At 35.8% G+C, this 19830-nt stretch overlaps 1 protein-coding gene across 9 annotated transcripts in view; it reads left to right on the plus strand.

Annotated features, from left to right (window-relative positions):
* LOC134536161 (intraflagellar transport protein 46 homolog) overlaps positions 1 to 11654 on the plus strand; it is a 50533-nt gene extending 38879 nt beyond the window's left edge. For all 9 annotated transcript variants that reach the window (XM_063375851.1, XM_063375794.1, XM_063375811.1 and 6 more), the window contains one exon: positions 11350 to 11654. In XM_063375851.1, the coding sequence (XP_063231921.1) occupies positions 11350 to 11369 (20 nt within the window). In that variant the 3' untranslated portion in view covers positions 11370 to 11654. The remainder of the gene's footprint in view (positions 1 to 11349) is intronic.
* The last annotated feature ends 8176 nt before the right edge of the window (positions 11655 to 19830 follow it).

Raw genomic sequence — 19830 nt, forward strand, 5'->3', positions numbered from 1 at the left:
TTTGTAATCAGATGTTCACAGTAGTAATCATATTTTGAACTGTTAGTTACAAAAAATTTCACCACAAAATGCCAAACTTCTGCTGTAAGAGGTAGAAAAAGAGGCAGGTTTTTTAAATGTGTAGACAGTGACATTCCTCTAGTTTTTAAGGTTAAATGTGCAAAACTTTATTTGTGTAGAATAAAATTGTACATTTGTATAAAAAAACATGCAAACAAACATATACACTTAATTTGTATCAATATAAATTTTTATTTACATGTTCGTAATTAATCTCCTTGATTGTGTTTGCAAGATTAATTTTTTGTTACAAGTAAAAAATATATAAATGTTGTAAGACCACCTAGTAAAAAATGACCAAGCTAATAGTAATTACAACAATTATGTGAACAAATAACCATCAATAATATAATCCACTATAACTCTAGTGTGTTAAAATGTAGTAAAAATTTATGTACCTACTTAAAATAATTCTTAAGTGACAGGATTTAAACCTGGCAACTTGTAATCCATAACTACGTACAAACCACTGAGCCAAATAAACATAATAATTTACTGTGAAAAATATTTCATTGTAGGTAAGTGTTTGTATCCTAGGAGTGTAACATCTTTTAAAACTTGCAATATTTATTTTTGTGACTATTAAATTTATTACTAAATGTAATCGTGATTACATTGATGATTTGCATTTCAAAGTCACCATTAATTTAACAGATTTTCATTATTTTTCATGCACATAACACATTTCTCCATATCTTAAATTGTTTTCATTTTATTAGATGCAGTCTGTATACTCTCATCATAATTCTTTACTGCTAGAAACAGTAACAAGGTAATTTTTCTCAAATAATTCATCAGAAATATTTCAACACTCCAAATCTGATCCCAGAACATATTTCATCACATCAAAATTCAGTATTTAACAAAATATATAGGTAATTCATAATAATCTACATTTACTTATGCCTATTATAAATTGTGGTGAGTAAGAAGCTATAAAACAAATACAATTAGTCACTATGTTCTGTCATACAAACTACATCAATTGACATGATTTTTTTCTCTAAATATTTCATCAACATAAATAGGCACTTCAAGTATGTTTTATAATGAACACATATTTGAAAGCTAAATAAAAAGCTGACAAAAAATACACAAAACTTTATTTTTTACTACAGGCATTATCTCATTACTATTTTGCTTTAATTGTTTTTTTCAATGCAAATGTGTAGGAATTGTTTTCCCAACTTGTAGCTGATCATTTATTACATTAATTTACATAAAAAGTAATTTAATATTTTTTTCTGTAATTTTACATATTTGCGAAGTTTCAAATGGTTTAGCATTAAGTCTCCTTAATGAAATATGTACATAAATAAATTTTGTTACCAAGATATTTATGTAAATGATATAACATTATTTACATGTTGGTTAATACCACCTCTATTAAATGTTAAATTTATTTATTATACTGTTGCCATTAGTTTTTTTTTATATAAGTCATTTTGCACAAAATCCTGGATAAAAAGAATTAGTGTGGCAGCTAGCCATGAAAATTAATACCATATTTTCTTTATCTCTGAAATTTATATGGCATATGTATGTGTGTGTGTATATATATACATACACACACACATACATTACTATATATTTGTACGAATAAAATATAAACTGCATGGCTTTCAATATCATCACACTTTAATGTGATTGTTAAATGGACAAAGTCACAAGACCCACTTGGCTGACCCAGCCACAGGCTGGAAACAGTGGATGATGATGCTTAGTATAAATTTTGGTGTGTGGTAGACAAATACAGGTTATAAATTGAGGTAAAACTAAGCATGACTCCCTAAATACTTCATTTGGAGCTAACAAGACATATTTTACATCACTAGATTATTACTTGTTACCATGGGCACCCATACCTGGGGCAAAGCAGCCCCCCCCCCCCCCCCTCCTTGACAGAGAAAGACAAAAATGTAGTTACGTATAAGTCGTCCAACACTGAAATATTTTCACGTAGAAGATTTTAAATATATGTACCTACTTACAAATCACCATTTGTCTTCCAAAATATTTAAAACACCATATACCTCCAGATCTCACTTCCCCCCCCCCCCCCCCCCCTTTCAAAATATCACATGGGTGCACTAGCTTGTTACATAAGTATACAAACACATTTGTAACTTTTCCATGCATCTGAATTACTTAGTTTGATATGCTACATATTTTCTATTCATGTCGAAAACAACTGCGGTTAGGTTCAGGTTTTTTTTTTGTTAAACTACATTAAATCACTGCGGCCCAATTATGACCACAATACCTATTAAAAATTATAAAATGCACAAATATGTAAATATAATAAGAACATAGACAATTACTTGTGAATGTAACAAGGGACAACTCTTGCAATATGTCCAGAGTTATTTATTTAGTTTCAATTTAGTGAAAAACCAGAGAAATAAAACAATACAATGAAAGAATGAGTGATCTGACAAGCTATGGAATGTTTGCTATTTAAAGATAAACAAAGCAATGACAAATTCATTAAACCAGAAAATGAAGTTCATTAGGTGTGGTTCACATCAAACATGCTTTTATTCAATGAACGATGAGCAATATCAGGAGCCTTATTGTTTTCCTACAAACATAATACATCCAATAACATTTAGTCCTGTCAAACAGTTTTAGAAGTTCTATCTTGCCAAGTCATAAGTTTTTGTACAATTCTGTAGCAAACACACATCCTGAAATTATCCATGACTGCAATTTACATGTAAATTATTTCATATGAAATACAAAAGATTACTATCACTCCAAACACACCCCACAATTTTTTTTTGCTAAATCTAAATTAAATGACACTTCCTTCAAAAAATCTATTAGCCTACTATTTATGTTACAATTTTTTTTTCATTTTCTTGCACACTTTGTTGCTGCTTCTTCCAACACGTTTTTTACTTAGCTGTCGATTGAAATGATTCAATCTTAAAAAAGTCCTTATTCTTACAAATGAAGCACCCAATTTCTTCTCAACAGCAGGCATTTTTACATTACTAAACCACAGCACGAAAACAAAATCAAAACAAGCACGCAATTTCACAGTTTTGTTTACTTTGAAGGTCTAGCGGATACGTCATATCACGGAAACACCCGAACGACCAAACTCGTTTTTCTTCTGTTGAGACGACCTGGTATCTAATGACCTTGGATAATTACCATAAAAAGAACTAAAGATTCTTTGTAGAATACCATAATTACTACAGAAGCATGATAGCTACCATATTTGCACTATAGTTACCGTAACAACTGAGATGTATATTTACCGTGATAGTAATGTATTATTTATTTATGACATATTAAATTAAAGAACATTGTTAAAAAAAAAAAAAGATGTTAAACTTTGATATGTATGGTTGGCACATGTTGCTAAGAAATAATGCGATCTGAAAGAATGCAGTACTACTACGAAAAGTGAAAATGGTACTCGTGGATTTTTAGGTTTATTATTATTATTATTATTACTTAACCTGCAATTGGGCTTTCACCCGGTGGCAAGAACTCCCACTCACTCCCCTCTCCCCCCCCCCTCCATCAGCTTTCTCCTCAGCTCCCTCCCATCCCTGACCTCCACCATTTCCTCCCCCAGCCCATTCCACTCCCTCCCCGTCCTCACCAGGAAGGTGTTCCGCCCTCTCTCTGTCCGCCTCCACACCCTCTGGAGCTTACATCTGTGGTCTCTTCGTCCTCTGTACTCCCCTCTATGTACTTTGCTTCCCAATTGCCCCCATCCCCCTTCCCCCTTCAGCACCTTGAACATCCTGACCAACCTTTCCACTCTTCTTCTCCTCTGTAACGTTTCCCACCCCAACTCCTTAATCATTTCCGTTGGGCTATGCAGTTTCCCATCCTGCCCCTCCCTCCTTCTCCACATTCCCATCACCCACCTAGCCGCTCTGCGCTGCACCCCTTCCAGCTCCTTCACCTCAGTCACCAGGTAGGGGTCCCAGACCGCCGCCGCATACTCCAACATTGGCCTGACCAATGTGGAGTATGCCTTCTCCTTTGTCCTCCTCCCAGCTCCCTGCAGGGTCCTACCAAGCAACCCCAGCGCCTGCCTTCCCCTCCTGACCACCCCCTCTATGTGCTCCGCCCATCCTAGGTCATTTTTCAGTGTCACCCCCAGGTACTTATATCCTGCTGCCTCTCTTATCTCCTGCCCCTTCCAGTAATATACATTTCGTGTGACTTTCCTCCTCTTTGTAAATCTGACAACTTTTGTCTTACCAACATTCAAGGACATTCCATTTTTCTCCGTCCATTGCTCCAACCTTATCAAGTCCTCTGTTAAACATCCCCCTTCCCCCACAACCTCATACACTACACAGTCATCTGCAAATAGCCTCCATCTGGCTTTCATGCCCTCCCCCAGATCGTTTATCATAATTGTGAACAACAGAGGCCCCAGCACACTCCCCTGTGGCACCCCCGACGTCACTTCCCCCTCCTCGGAGCTTTCCTCACCCACTCTCACTCTTTGTCTTCTATTCCTCAGGAAATCACCCACCCAGTTTACCACCCTTCCATCCCTCACCAGCAACTCAACCTTTTCCATTAACCTCCTATGGGGGACCTTATCAAACGCCTTTTCAAAATCTATAAAGATTGCATCTATCTGCTTCCCCCCGTCCACCGCTTCCACCAGGTCTTCCAACAGCCCAGCCATCTGGGTCTCGCATGAGAACCCCATCCTGAATCCATGCTGCCTGTTATCCACCCACCCCAGATCTTCCATTTCCCCCTTTACGTACCTTCCTACCAACCTCTCCATCACTTTTCCTACACAGGACGTCAAACTGACCGGCCTGTAACTTCCTGGCTCCGCCTTATCATTTCCCCCCTTGTAGATGGGAACTACCACTTGCCTCCTTCCATTCCATTGGTAGTTTCCCCTCCTCCAGAGACTGCTTGAAAACCTCCAACAGGTACTTCCCAATCTCCCTATCACCCAACTTCAAATGACTATTCCCTATACCATCTGGCCCAGCTGCCTTTCTCCCTTTCAACCTCCTGATCACCTTAATTACATCTGTCAGTCGCAGCTCAAAGGCCTTCCTGCCCATTAAACTGTCGTCCTCTTTACCCTCCCATGCCTCCCCCTTTGTAAATACTGCCAGATATTGCTCCTGCAGTAAGTCTGCCTTTTCCCTGTCCTCTGTATATTCCTGCCCCCCTCCTCCTCTGAGAACCCCTATTCCCTCCTCACCCTTCACTCTTCTTATGTATCTGTAGAGCTCCGCCCCATTTACCGTCCCCCCTTCCCCCATCAGCTGTTCCATGTAAGCATCCCTTGCTTCCCGTGATTTCCTCCCTAGTTCCTTCCCAAGCGCCTTCATTTCCGCCTCTATCTCCTCTCCCCCAAGCTTCCTTGCCCTCGCATGCAGCCTCCTACATTTCCTTTTCAACACTTTCAACTCCCTTCCATAGTAGGGAGGGTCACCTCCTTGGCCTACCCTCCTCTGAGGTACAAAACGTGTAGCCATCTGCAGCAGAATATTTCTTAAGGCAGCCCATCTACCTTCGAGGTCCTCTATATCTACCCATCTACTGTATTCCCCCTTCAGGAATGCCTCTGCCCCCACTCTATCAGCCTTACCCCAACAGTTTACCACGTTTCCCCTCCTTACCCTTTTCTCCCTCCAGCCCACGTCTAACTCCACTACTGGGATCCTGTGATCACTGATGCCCTCCATTACCACACTTCCCCTGACCGCCTCCATTGGTCTCACAAGTACCACATCCAACAGGTTCCCGTCATCCTGCTCTCCTCTCCTGGCACCTTTTCTGGTGCTTTCAGTCACCACCTGCTCCAGTCCTCTGTTTGCCAGTTGAGATGCCCATCTCTGTTCCCTTGACCCCATCCCCTCCGGCCCCTTTTCCCATGCCACCCCTGGCATGTTCAGATCCCCCGCCACTATCACCCACTTGCCTTCCCCTAGCATGTCCAACCTGTCCTGCACCTCCCGTATGGCTTCATCCCCTTGCCCTGGTGGCCGGTACACCGCAATCAGCCGTACATTTTTCTCTCCTACCTGGAACTGCATCTCCAATAACTCCGCTCTCCCCCCAACCCATACAACCCTACCACAGAGTCCCTCTCGCATGCACACCATTACCCCTCCTCCATTCCTGTTCCTGTCCCTTCTAAATATTTCAAAGTGTGCTCTCTTCAGTTCCCCATCTCTAATTTCCTCGTCCAACCATGTCTCCACCGCTACAATGATATCCGCCCCATAGGCTTCCACCCTGCCCCAGAACTCCTCCACCTTCTTATATATACTTCTACAGTTTATAACTGCGACTTTTACATATTGGCATTTTCCCCTTTGCGCCTCTGTCCCTTCCGCCCTGATACGAGTGCCCCTTCCCCTTAGAACCCCGATTTCCAGCACTCTTGCAGCCCTATCCAACTCCACCCCCCTCTTTCCTCCTTCCTCGCTCCCCGTCCAACCAATCTGAGTTTTGTTGACTTTAGCTGTCACCTCCTCCCTAGCATTGCTATCGGCTCTATATTCACAATCACCCCCCTTCTCTCCACCTTCCTCACTATCTAGTTGCTATCTTCTTCCCTGCTGCTCAAACCTTGCCCTTTCCAAATGGCCAGAAGTCTCCCTTCCTAGCAGGTCTCCTAGCATCCATTTTCCCCTCTCTGTTAGGTGAACCTGATCCCTGCCCACACAGTCCTGCCCCACCCATTTCCTGCTATCTACCAACATGGCTCCCAAGTCCCTACACACCCTCTCATACACCTCGCTGACCGCCGCAGCCTTGACATAGTTTATACCCCTCCTTACTAGTACCCCACTGACCACAACTCTGGCTACAGGGAACTTCTCCTTCACCTTGCCCACTAGCCCCCTCATATCCTCCTCTACTTCCCTCCCCACCACTCTACCAGCCACATCATTTCCCCCTACATGAACAACCACCACCTTAACTTTACTGCTTCCTTTCATGCAGCCTACCCTCTCCCCCAAGTTCCTAATCTTTGCACCCCCAAACGCAGCTTTATATATACTTCCTTTCCCCACCCCCTGCAATTCTACCCCCTTCACAATAGAGCTGCCCAGGAAAATCACTTCGGGCTCCTGTCTAACTATTGTACCCCTTTTCGTATCCCTGCCCTCTTCATGCCTGTTCACATCTACGTTGCTTGTACCCACAGCCTTACTGCCGGCCTCCTCCCGCACCCTCCTTGCTACCCCTTCATTCTGCAACCTGACACCTGTTTCCTGAACTTCCCCAGTACATGCCTCTGCATATGTGGCCTTAACAGCTTGAGTCCTTACTTTCTCCCTCCCTTCCAGCTCCTCCACCCTCCTGCGCAGCCTATCTACCTCCACATCAGCCTCCTTTCTCATCTGCCTTTCCTTCTCAACTTCCTCCTTTGTCCTCTTCAGCTCGCACTCCAGCCTTTCGACCCTTACTAACACACTTCTCAACCCATCCTCCCTTTTTACTTCTTCCTCTACCCTCTCTAATCTATGTTTTATTTCCATCTCCTTCCTGTACAACACCTCACCTAATCCTTCTTTCAAATCGACTTCCCTCCTTGTCCCACTCAGACCCTCAACAATCTTTCCTCCCAGAATATCACCAATGAAATTGAGTGCCCAGTCCTTACCCACATCTACATTCCCTCCTTCCCTCTGAGTTCCTGACACCCCACCTACCAGCTCCTGGCTACCACTGCTTCCTGCCATTGCCACTACACTTCCTGAACCCTTGTTATCCTTGTCACAATCCTTACACATCCACTCCTGCCCCAGACTACCCAGCTCCCCCTCCTCTAGTCCTGCACACTCCGTATGGACCCAGCCTTCGCATTTGTCACACCGTACACCACTCTCTCCATCTTTCCACACCTTTTTACAACCCACACATTTAAGCTTCGACTTACATTTCACCCTACCCATTTTGTCACAATTCACTATTCTACACTAACCTATTACCCAAATAACTTAAATAATATATAATCCTACTGTAATAACCAACAGATAATCCTACACCTTAGATCTTATTTCTACTCTAATTAAACGGCCACGTGGCGACCGCAAATCAACACAACACTACTACCTCCTTATGCAAAAGATTAAACACTAAAACCCTTAATTCTTATCTACATTGATACAAAATATATAATGTTACGCTGCTATCTTAGTATAATCCCTTCTCAACTCCTTTGTACTCCTATAATTCCACCATTTCCGCAGAGCTCAATTCCACATCACATTACTTGCCCGCCATCTTTACGACAGCAGTCTCTTTCGTTTTTCAGTAATATCGGCCGAAAATTAACGAGCGTACTGTATCGGAAGTCGGCAGAAATGCCGATTCAACCAAATATTGGCAAAGTCGGCTTCTTCAATACAGCTCTACATTTAATGACATGAGTAAACATATTTCAGACTTCAGGATATTGAAAAAGACTTTAATTTCCATGTAGGTTTATTGTGTGTATGTTTTTTTTGCAAGTGTAAATTGAATGAAGTAAAATGTTTTTATTTTTATTACTTTCAATTGATTAAACTTTAATGACCAGTTACAGATATTTATGACACTAATTTTGAGGTTAAGCAATTTTACTAAAGCATTCCAGCCAAGCAGGTTGCCAGCGAGAGACGCTTCTCTTTTGCTGGAAACACTATCTCCAATCGTAGAGCTAATTTAACTCCTGAACGTGCAGAACAAATTATTGTTCTGAATGATAGATTAAAGAACAGAATTTAATACTCTGTGACAATCTCTCTCAGAATTATTGTGCTGAAAAGTGGAAATGTTGAAACAATGTGAATGTACTTTTCAAACAACATGATTTTTGGTGCTAAGTTTGTTGAAGCTCAGTAAGGACTCCAGAAATATTGACAAGGGTGAAATTTTTCCAAAGATATGTTACATTTACACAAACATATACTTGGTTATGTTAGTTGGATGATATCAGTTACTAATGAACCAATGGAAACAGGTAAGATTCAATGAAAAAAAATGTTATTTTTTTTCTAGCAGTGCAAAATGTAAACACACTCTGTAAATAGTTACCCAAAATTAATAAGCCCACTTCATTTTAATACTTTATTCAAACATGATATTAAGTTTAAGATAAAAATAATTTCCCAAAAGTGTAACTGTACCACAAAAGCTCGAGCTCGGCTCGAAGTAAAATTCTTAGGCTCGCAGACCTCTAGCTTATTTATAGAAAAAATCCTAACCGCTAATCTGTACTAAAACTGAAATTTCTCAAGAAAAAATTGTTGTCTTTATATACACTTAGGCTATACCAGAAATGTACCAAACTACATGTGATAAAGTCAAGGGACTTTTAGTGCAAGCAGAATACATCTCACTTACATTAGATATGTGGACATCATCTATTAAAAGATTCGGGTTTGGGTTCGAGATTCGGCAATTCCAGTCGAGGATTCGAGTTAGGATTCGGATTCGAGGAAATCAGGATTCGCCCCATCCCTAGGTGTGACTGTCACCACAAATTTGCAATAAGTATCAAAAGTAGCCAGGTTGATGCCTATTATGTATTTTGATCTGGCGAAAGCCTTTGATTCTGTCAATCACACTTTTTCACTTGATAAACTAACTTTGATCTTTATAATAGTTACATAAATTGGCTTACTAGCTACCTTGATGATAAAGAGTTTTTTTTTTTGGTATCATTAAATAACTACATATAATTTTCTTCTTTACATTATGCTACTTCTGATGTTGCCCAAGGAGGTTCTTCATTTCCCTTACTTTTTAATATATACATTAATGATATAATTCAGGTTCATCATAGCACTGGTTTATTGTTTGTGATCTGCAAATCTGCATAGAAATTCATTCTTTAAATGATTGTTTTCTGCTTCCAAGATATATTTTTGCAATTAATAAAGTGTAAATTTAATTTGTTTCTCTTTATAAAATTAAAACTCAAATTATTTCCGTTACTATAAAAACTCAGCCATTTAGGTATGTTTATAATATACTTGATTACACACAAATTTCAATATCATCTAGAATAAAAGACCTAACATCATCTTAGACTCCAAACTATATACTGTTGACATGGAGATTAAAAAAAACAAAAAAAAAACAGAATTTAAGCATTAATTAATCACATAACTTTATAAGCTTCAAATATTGTCTATTCTTACACTTTACCTAGCTTTTATTAGAAGTAAATTAGAATGTTGTTCAGTAATCTGGAATAATATGAACACTTCAGATGGTGACAAAATTGAATTCATACAAAATAATTTTTTTTAAACCGTAGGTCTAAGATGCTATTTTTTGTATAACATTGTTATAAATCAAAATTATATTGTAAACATTTACTTGGCAACACTGGTAGGTATTCAAGTTCCCCAGTTTTATAGTCACCTACAATCTATGTTATGTACTCTTGACAACAAAAAATATATAATTTATGAACTAATGTCTTAACTTTAATATATGGGATTTAAAAAATTTGTTTAAATCAAATTATAATTATTTTCATTTTTACTTAATTTCTGTTGCTGTACTAGTAATATTATACTACATTATAAATATTTAATTTACTGTTTTACTAGATTCTCTTTTTGCTTACAGTTGTTTGTATTATTTAGTACTTTTATTGTTTTTGTCTTTAATTATTGTTTTTGTGTTTGTTTGTATTTGTTGTTTCTCTGCTAACGTATGGTACTCTTTTCCCCGTGTCATGTGTGGATGTTTTGCCTGCTATGGTACAGACGGGGGTAGGAGTCCATACATTTGCAGTGACTAACCTTGTATTTGTCTATATGTGTTGTGCCCACCATAAAAGTCTAGACACCTGTTGGTGGGCATGTTACAATTGTAAATAAAATAAATTATTACAGTATAAAATTTTTAAAACGCAGTTTAAAATAAGAATAATTCCTCCAGAAATTGATTACTAGCTTCGCTTCTAGTTAATAATACATCTAGGCTGTAAAACACAAAACTCATAATTGACAGCAAAGTTTTCTACTGGTTTTTATGAAGCTGGCCTTGTGAAAATTGAGATTTTTTTTTTTAAGAAATTACTAGTTGAATAAACGTCTATTTCACAAAATTACATTTAAACTTTAAATGTGTGATCAATATTTGTTCAAATATCTTCCTTATTGATTTAATTTTAAAATAATATAAAATATTAGAATCTAGTTCTTAATTCAGTGTGCATTTAGAAGAAAACTTTTTAAGTGCTGTGGATCAGACTCACTATTTTTGTAGAGTATAAATGGCAGAAGGAATTTGTGAATGGAAAAAGTATATGACATGTTTTGTTTGCAGGAAGCCTGGGAGTCCGTTGAAAGGGGTAGGGAAGGGGTGGCCCTCAAGCGGAGAAAAAGATAAAAGATGCTTTACTGTTAACATGGAGTGTCTGCAGAGGGCCTGCCCACAGCGAATTAGTAGTCAAGCATGTGTCCACATTAGTGGCCTCAATTGGCTATAAGTATGACCATTGTTGGCTGTTTGTAAACTGAAAACTATTCTAGTCATATTTTTCGTGCTCACAGTGATTGTGTGTCAATGTACAGTGATATCAAATATTATAATCTTTTACACTCAACACAATAAAAAAATGTTAAAAATTTTTATGTATCTTGTTTATTATTTTAGCGTTTCACTAAATAAAAATTTTATATATATATGTTGTATGTTTCATCATTTTTACGGTAAAATAGTGAATGATTTAGAATGTTGGTTATTAAATTAGTACTGAAACCTCACAACATATAAGTTTTTAATCATTTTGCATTAGCCTTTTCAGTAAGAAAATTATGGCTACCTTCTGTAGTGAAAAATGGTATAGGTCTCTTGAATTTTTTTTTTTCCATGACCAGACCATATTAAGACAGTACAGTAAAACTGTTGTATAACATAACTAAAAAGTAACACAAAAAATATCCCTTTCGGCATAGCCTACGGGCATAGGTAGATTTCTTCTGGAAATGTTCTGGAAGATTCTACAAACATTTGGAACATTTTGAAAACTTAATGTATATTGTATTATATGTTTTCCAATAATCCAAAATAATAGTAATAAATTTTTTTTTCTCTTCAAGAAATATTCTATGCAGCATTGGATAGCTTAGAGCAAATATCATATCATGCCTACTAAGGTAGATAAGTAAATTTTTTTGACATTCACACATCATTTTTCATCCCTTGCACTAATATGTGCTCATATAAAAATTTATTTTTGACCAAGGTTCAAAAAATATTACGATTGTTTAAAATAAATTTTAATTAATTTGATAGTGAGGAAGTTTTTAAATTTTTTTAAGTGAAACTTCTTTAGGTGCGATGGAAGTAAAATTTCAAGGCCAAATTTTAATGCAACATTTTCATGAAACATTATTGTGAAATGATTTCTGACGCTAAACGGTTGCGGACGGTGCAGAGAACTCGGCGGGCCGCTGGCTCTACGTGGTGGCATGGGGCTCAGGTTTAACCCTGCCATGCTGCAGGGATGGGCGGGTCATTCCGGTTGGAACCAGCCCTCGCCTGACGTCACCCAACTTGGGCAGAGAGCAGCACAACGGGATTTGAGGTTATTGCGCACCACACCACTGGCCATCTTCGCAAGAAATTGGTGTTCTTTTAAGTACGTATTATGTTTTAATTACTTGTGTAAATCAATATTGTTAAACATCATTACATGAGTATTGTTTTAGCTGTGTAACTAAATATTTTTTGCTGGTATAATGTTTTTCACGCTGTAGTTTGACAGGGTTTTTTATTTGTCACGTATTACTATTTTATTAAAGGTATCACACACCGTATTATATTTATGAGCCCACGGGTGTGTAAATGTGTGGAGTCCAACTAAGAATAAGCTAGTTTAAAAAAAAAGTTTAAACAAATCCCATGTGTAGAAAATTGTTTTTATTTTCACTTTGTGGCAGTCGCGGTGTGGCGGATATGTTGCTCATTGTTCGTTCATTAGATGGCAGAACATTATCATTGCCAATGAATACATTGCAATATGTCTATGTAGTCTATTGGCAAAATCACAACCATGGTGCCACCATCTGTGGCAAAGTTCACAAAGACAAAGGGAAACAGAGTACTTACTGTTTAATGAATTTTAACAAATAAGCAGTATTTTACAAATTCTCTTGTCGAAACTCAGGTCCAAAGCCGGGGTTAGTATTTTTTTTTTTTCAAGTCTTTTTCACTTTTATTGGAGCTGTTTCAGTATGTAGTTTAAAATTTCGCTCTGCAAATCAACTGATTCGATAATTGACATAGCTGCTCCAGTAACAAATTCTAGCAAAGAGTGCGGAAACTACGTGTGATTCACATCCAGAAATGTAATTGAACACAATTTGTGTCCTATTTTCGTATTATAAGTGTATTTGCAACATGAGAACACATGAATTTGCTCGTTGGCGAGGTTAGATGTTACACATCACTGGCAAGTATTGAAAGACTCACTCACTTTTTTGTTTGTAACATACAGAGAGATAATAAGCAATGTGGTTTAAGTGCAAGAACTAATAAATATATTGCAAACAAAGTTTTAAAACCTTTTGATAAATGGCATGTGTAACTCAATTCTTGTACATGCTAACATTGCATAAGTTTGTAATTTTTAGTAATTAAACTAAGGACAGTTTTATTCATTGCTTACACATGCACTAAAATCCATGCCTCGCCACTGTTTAGGCATCAGTTTAAAAGAGATTTGTGCAAAATTACAGTAGTTGACTATGGACCATGAAACAAAAAACTATATTTTCTAGAAGTCATACCATGGCAATGGCTACAATATGAAATCTACCCAAAAAAAAAAACACATCAAGTAAGACTACGAAAATGAGATGACCGTGTAATTTCTTTTCCATCTTGGCATGTGAGTGTATATGTTGTGTCCACCATTAAAGTTCTCAAACTGTCACTGGGCATGTCACAAATATAAATAAATTAGTATTTGTGGCATATTTTGGCAGTTTTTTTTTATTTCTGTTGTAAATATTAAGATATAAATATTACTAATTCAATAATTCATATGATTATGTTAATTATTTAAAACTTTTTTTTTCTTGTTTTTAATATCTCAAGAAAATTAATATGAATTCACTCTTCGGCATATTGTTATCATAGAAGTAAAAACACATTATGTTAGGTACTTGACAAATAGTTTGTAATACAGTATTAGTTATAAGGCCAACTATCTAGAGGTTTTACTGTACCTGTATTCAAATAAAAACCACAAATGTCAATTTTTATACAATACAAGCTTTCCGTGGCTAAAGTTTGATTAACTTTCTCTGCTATCGATTTTGAGTGGTAATGTTTTGCTCCACATTGCAGCATGCATCTTCAGAATTAAGGATTAACTGAGTTAGGAGGGGGTCATCTTTAGTTAGCAGATCGCCAGAATTCTATTGGCTCCAGTGCCAGCTGATCAGAGGAGGACCCTGATGCCATGGGCTATAATATTTGCCAATCATGAATGGACTTTATCAATTGTTCTTGATATTGGCAAGTTTGAGTTAAGAGTCTTTGTAGCTTCTCTACTCTTTATGCTGCTGTTTGTTATTGTTTTTGCTTTTATACATGTGGTGCCCATGTTTTTACTTAGCTTATGTGACTGTCCTGTTCTTGTAATTCTCTATGTTGGCTATGGTTTCAAATTTGTCGAAATCTTATACTATGTTTGGTAATGGAGGAACCTTCAGAAATTTACTGTTTGTTGTCATCTTGTTTGTAGTCCCTTATATTGTAATGAGCCAGTTTGTAGTATTCTTGGTAGTCATTTACAAACACTAATATCCAAAGAAAGTTATTTTTATTGACAGAAGGTAGGTACCCATATGATGAACTACTAATAGGCCTGTGTGACTATTCAAATTTTCTAATCCAAATAGTTTATTATTCATATTAGATTTGACTTTGAATTAACAAATATTCAATTGGTTATGAATATTTGACATAGCATACCTTCTGAGTATGTTATACACCAACATTCAGTGTTTCAGTTAAGTCAATTGTATGACATAAATAACTAGTTTATATGATTTAGCAAAACAGCATAATCAAAACATGAACAATTATTTGCATTTTAAACATGCAAAAAAGTATTCAAACTTATTTCACTACTGTCTCGCGAAATTGTAGTGGAAAAAATTATGGGCAATTCAAAATCTGGCCATTTGTAACATTTCAAACTTTAAAACAAACAATTATCATCACATGTAAACTACGACACAAAATGCTAAAACTCTTATGTGATGGCAATTAAATAAGTGAACAAATTAGTTGCAACACGTATAAATTGTGTATGTATTTTGTGGTTTGCCAAAAAATTTTGGATCAACATGTATGAGTAGCTGGTTCTGGGAAAGCAGGCATATAAAACTTTAGTGAAAGATTGGTTAAGTCAAGTCAGCTGTTTAAAAACACTTTATTTTCTTCCAAAAATTATTAATTTTAACAAACATTTTACATATTATTATTATAGCTGACTTAACCTAACTAAACTTTTACTTAGTATTAGTCTAATTTCCCAGAAGCCACTACACTACATGTTTACCTTTTCCCCCCCTGTGTATTTGTTAAGTAATGCGAAGAAAAAAATTTTTGTAGGATTTCAATTATCATTTTTTCTATTAAAATTCTAAATTAAAAAATTATTTACTATAAATATTCAATCTCAACTTAAAAACTGATATTCATACAGGCCTAGTTAGCCAGGTTTACACGAGAAATAACACGCTTAAATAATATTCACTTTTACATTTAAATATTAGTCATATGAAAAGGTTTTTAACTAATTTTAATATTTATTAACAGTGTTTTTTTACTTGAATAATAGCACATAATTTTAGATGTGTAACTTGTAACCAGAATAAATGCTTTTCCTTTAAAATTTAGTCACTATCAACTTAAGTAAGCATGTCAGGGTAAGGTTAATGTGTTTCAATTTTATAATTAAAATAAAACATTTTATTCAGTGATGCAAAACTATGATCTATTGTCATACATTTTTAATACAAGTTACCACATAACATGTTTATTATTAATTAACACTGACTGGCAATAATAAATTTTTAACTCATTCAACAATTAGGAATAATTTTTATTATCTAGTTAATTATAAATCCTTAATGGGAAATTTACACAAACTGTTTCCGAACAGTAATAAAGCACACTTAAACAGTATTCCTTCACAATAATACATTTATCACACCAACATAGTAGACCTTTGCAAATTTAGTTGTTTATTTACACAATATAAATACAATTATTTAATTCCCACATCACAGTCTGTACAAAATTGTGGACCTAGCCTTCAATGCAGCATATTTTTAGAATCCATTGCCCCTTTAAAATTAATTGCATTGAAGACATTCAACATATCTGCCACCATGACAATCATAAATGTAAATAAAACTCATTACAATGTGTAAGATAAATAGGTAGTTATAATGGTAAATTATTAAATGGTTTTGTACGTACTATTCCACATAATCAGCACATAAAACCCTAATAAAATGTACACATGACTTTTGCACAGTCCACTAACAAGATCAGCACAGACATTGACAGTGTCATTAAGAAGAATTCAACCACAAAAATACACACACAGTCCAAGACTAGAATAAGGGATGTTCCTAGTCAGACACTTTAAACAAATTACATATATGAAAATCTGTAAAGCTATGCTGGATTTGTGGAGCACATTAAGTTTATGCAGTACTCTCCCATTTTCACACTTTGAAGCATAATCTCTTAAGTTATGTGGAGTAAATCAAATTCGCACACTGAATTTTTTTTTATACTAAAAACTGTTTAAGAATTTTGGTTACTATTTGTCCACAAAAAGGGACAAACAGGCAACTCAGGAAATATATTTTTTTAAATTATCACATTTTTAATTTTAGTATTGCAAGTTCTAGATAATAATGAATTCTGTGCTATGTTGCAGTGAAGATGCATTCTTTTTAAAACTTGATTTTCGCAGATTGATATCACGCACTACTCCAAATAACTCTTACAAATGTATCCCGCAAGCACGGTAAAATATATAATCCAAGATAAAACTTGCCTAAGGAAAGCACACTAACCACAAGCTCCAAGCATGCATTATTTGTATAACTTGTTACACTGGCAGACTAAATTAAGAAATAAATTGTAATAAAGTAACCAGCTGAATTCATTCCAGCTAACAACCAAGGTACACATTAAAACTGCATCCCATTAAAAATCTTACCTGTTTCATACATGCAACATGCCTTATGTACACATTTTCCTCTGTAAACTTTCCACTGTAAGTCAGAAATTCACAACTTTAACAAAAATAGTTATTAAATTTAAACCATATCTTTTCACCAACTTTTAAGGTCTTTTAAATTATTTTTTCCAAAGAATGGTAAACTCAATGGGCAGAGTTTATCGGAAGCTTTGATTGGTAGCAAATAAATTTAAGTCGGACATTCACAACAATATCAGTAAAAATCTGATGTCAGTTGGAAGGTTACATAGTCAACCTAAACCAGCCTCACACAGAAAAATTTCACTTTGTAAATGGTAACAGGATAACTTCTGTTAAACAAATGTACATACTTATTGTATTACTGTTATTCATAATCCAGACCTGCCAACATTCAAATTTAAAAAATCATGAGGTCCTCGATAAAAATTTTCAGGCCCATAAATACAGGTTAGATACAAAAAAATAACAAATGAGAATCTTTAAATTTAAGTGACATACCTGTACATATGTTACATGGTCTCTGCTTCAAAATTTATTTCAACAAATTATAGGTTGCAGATTTAATTTAGTTGAACATAATTTAGCGCTGTCGTGTAGTGATCATGCAGGGCCGCAACTAAAAAAGATGTAAAATAACATTCTACTCGTGTAACATTATTATCACTGTTCACAGCAAAATTAATTTTTTTTATTGGAAGCAATACACTTCAAGTGTTAGTTGTGTTTTTTTGTAGTGACATGTTTCACAATGTCTCCTCTTCCACTATGCGAGATAGAAAAATCAGCACGGCACACGCTACAAAACGCAAAATTGCTTCCTTTACGTGACTCGAGTATTGATGGCAACTCGTTACTGTAAGCTTTCGTAAAACTTGTTTTGTAACTTTTACAAACAAAATCTTGGGGCCCCAAAAAATCGTGAGGAAACACTATTTTGGCGTGAGATGGACCTTAAAATCGTGAGCCTCACTCCAAAATCGTGAGAGTTGGCAGGTCTGATAATCGTATCGGGTTAGAGATGTGCATAGTTTTGGTAAATAAGATACATTCTTGGTGGAATAATCAGCAGCAACATAAAGCATGTCTTCAAACACTGCCCCAGTACAAAAACATTTCCTGTTCGTATGTGTGCATGAGATGACCACAGACGAAAACAGAATTAGTCTTACCCTCTGTGTTCCCAGACTTCTCATCTCCCACCCACACCTTAATATAACTATTACATCCAATTAACTTTCTCCAAAAAAAATTGCAAATTATGGTTACTTTTTTAAGCTTAGTCAGTCACTACGTGATTATGAAAGAATGTCTGCTCTCAAACCATTTTAAAGCACTCGTACTAGTTTTCCCCACTGTTGAAATCAGCCTTTTACAAATAAACTTACTTTTACTGCATATGCTAATAAGGATTGTGTAATGAGCTATATACTAATTAGGAATCTTCAACATGACTTCTCACTGGCAAAAACAAATGTAAAATTTTTTTTAGCTGAAATTTAGTTGTTATTTATATTGCAGAGCACACTAACATATTAGCAATATATACTTTATTCATAGTTTAGTTTAACTTATTTCATTGAAATGCACACAGTGATGGTAATTTTGACTGTTGTGTGTCCAAAAATGTTCTTGGTACTATCAAGCTACCCACTGCACATGGATACTATCAAAAAATGGCCCTAATTATTACGTTAACTCCACGATTAACAGAAAAGAACTTTTATAGTTAGTGGAATATTTCTTAGCAATTTGTACTTAACAAAATGAGATGAATTATAATCCTTCAGTATTCCTCCCCCCCCCCCCCCCCCCCCCCCAATAATCCACTTCAAGTTAAAAATACTTTTTTTTATTACCTATGTAAACGTTAGCAAATGAACTTCATTACTGTGAAACAGCAATACAGCAGTATATAATTCCCTCTTTAAACCAAATTAAGAAACCTGACATACACAAATACAAAATAAAAGTTGCAACTTGGTTAAAAAAATTCATTATGAAATAAATGTAAGATTGCAAATCAATTTCCCAAGCAACATGAAGATAATGTGAACCAATATAAAACAAGATGCTATGTTCTTACAGAGTTTAGAATATGGGTGCATACATATACTGTACAACTTTCAAAACAAAAAAATGAACAAACATAAATTTTACTCTTACCTAGTAGTTAACTAATTAAAGCCAAAACTATGTTAGCTTAAATCTGTGTTTTCATGGTGGGTGTCTACAATTACCTTGTGAACCAATTTTAGAACTTTTGAAGGAAAAACCTTCCAATTTTGATATATAACAAGCAAAACAGATCTACTGATGGCAGTAAAAAAAACTGATTTTTATGACAGGAAGCAGAAATCTTTTCAAATATTATTTCCACATGATTTAAGAGGATAGGTATCAAAAAACATAATGCAAGTTAACAAAGGCTGCTAGACAGTGTGTGGTGACTTCAGCAACATTACTGTTTATTTTGAGACTTTAATGACCAGTCCAGTTTAGTTATTTTTTTGAGAGCTGTAGACACCCTATCATGGAAATAAATAATA

This window comes from Bacillus rossius, chromosome 1, assembly GCF_032445375.1.
Source record: "Bacillus rossius redtenbacheri isolate Brsri chromosome 1, Brsri_v3, whole genome shotgun sequence".
Lineage (NCBI taxonomy): Eukaryota > Metazoa > Arthropoda > Insecta > Phasmatodea > Bacillidae > Bacillus > Bacillus rossius.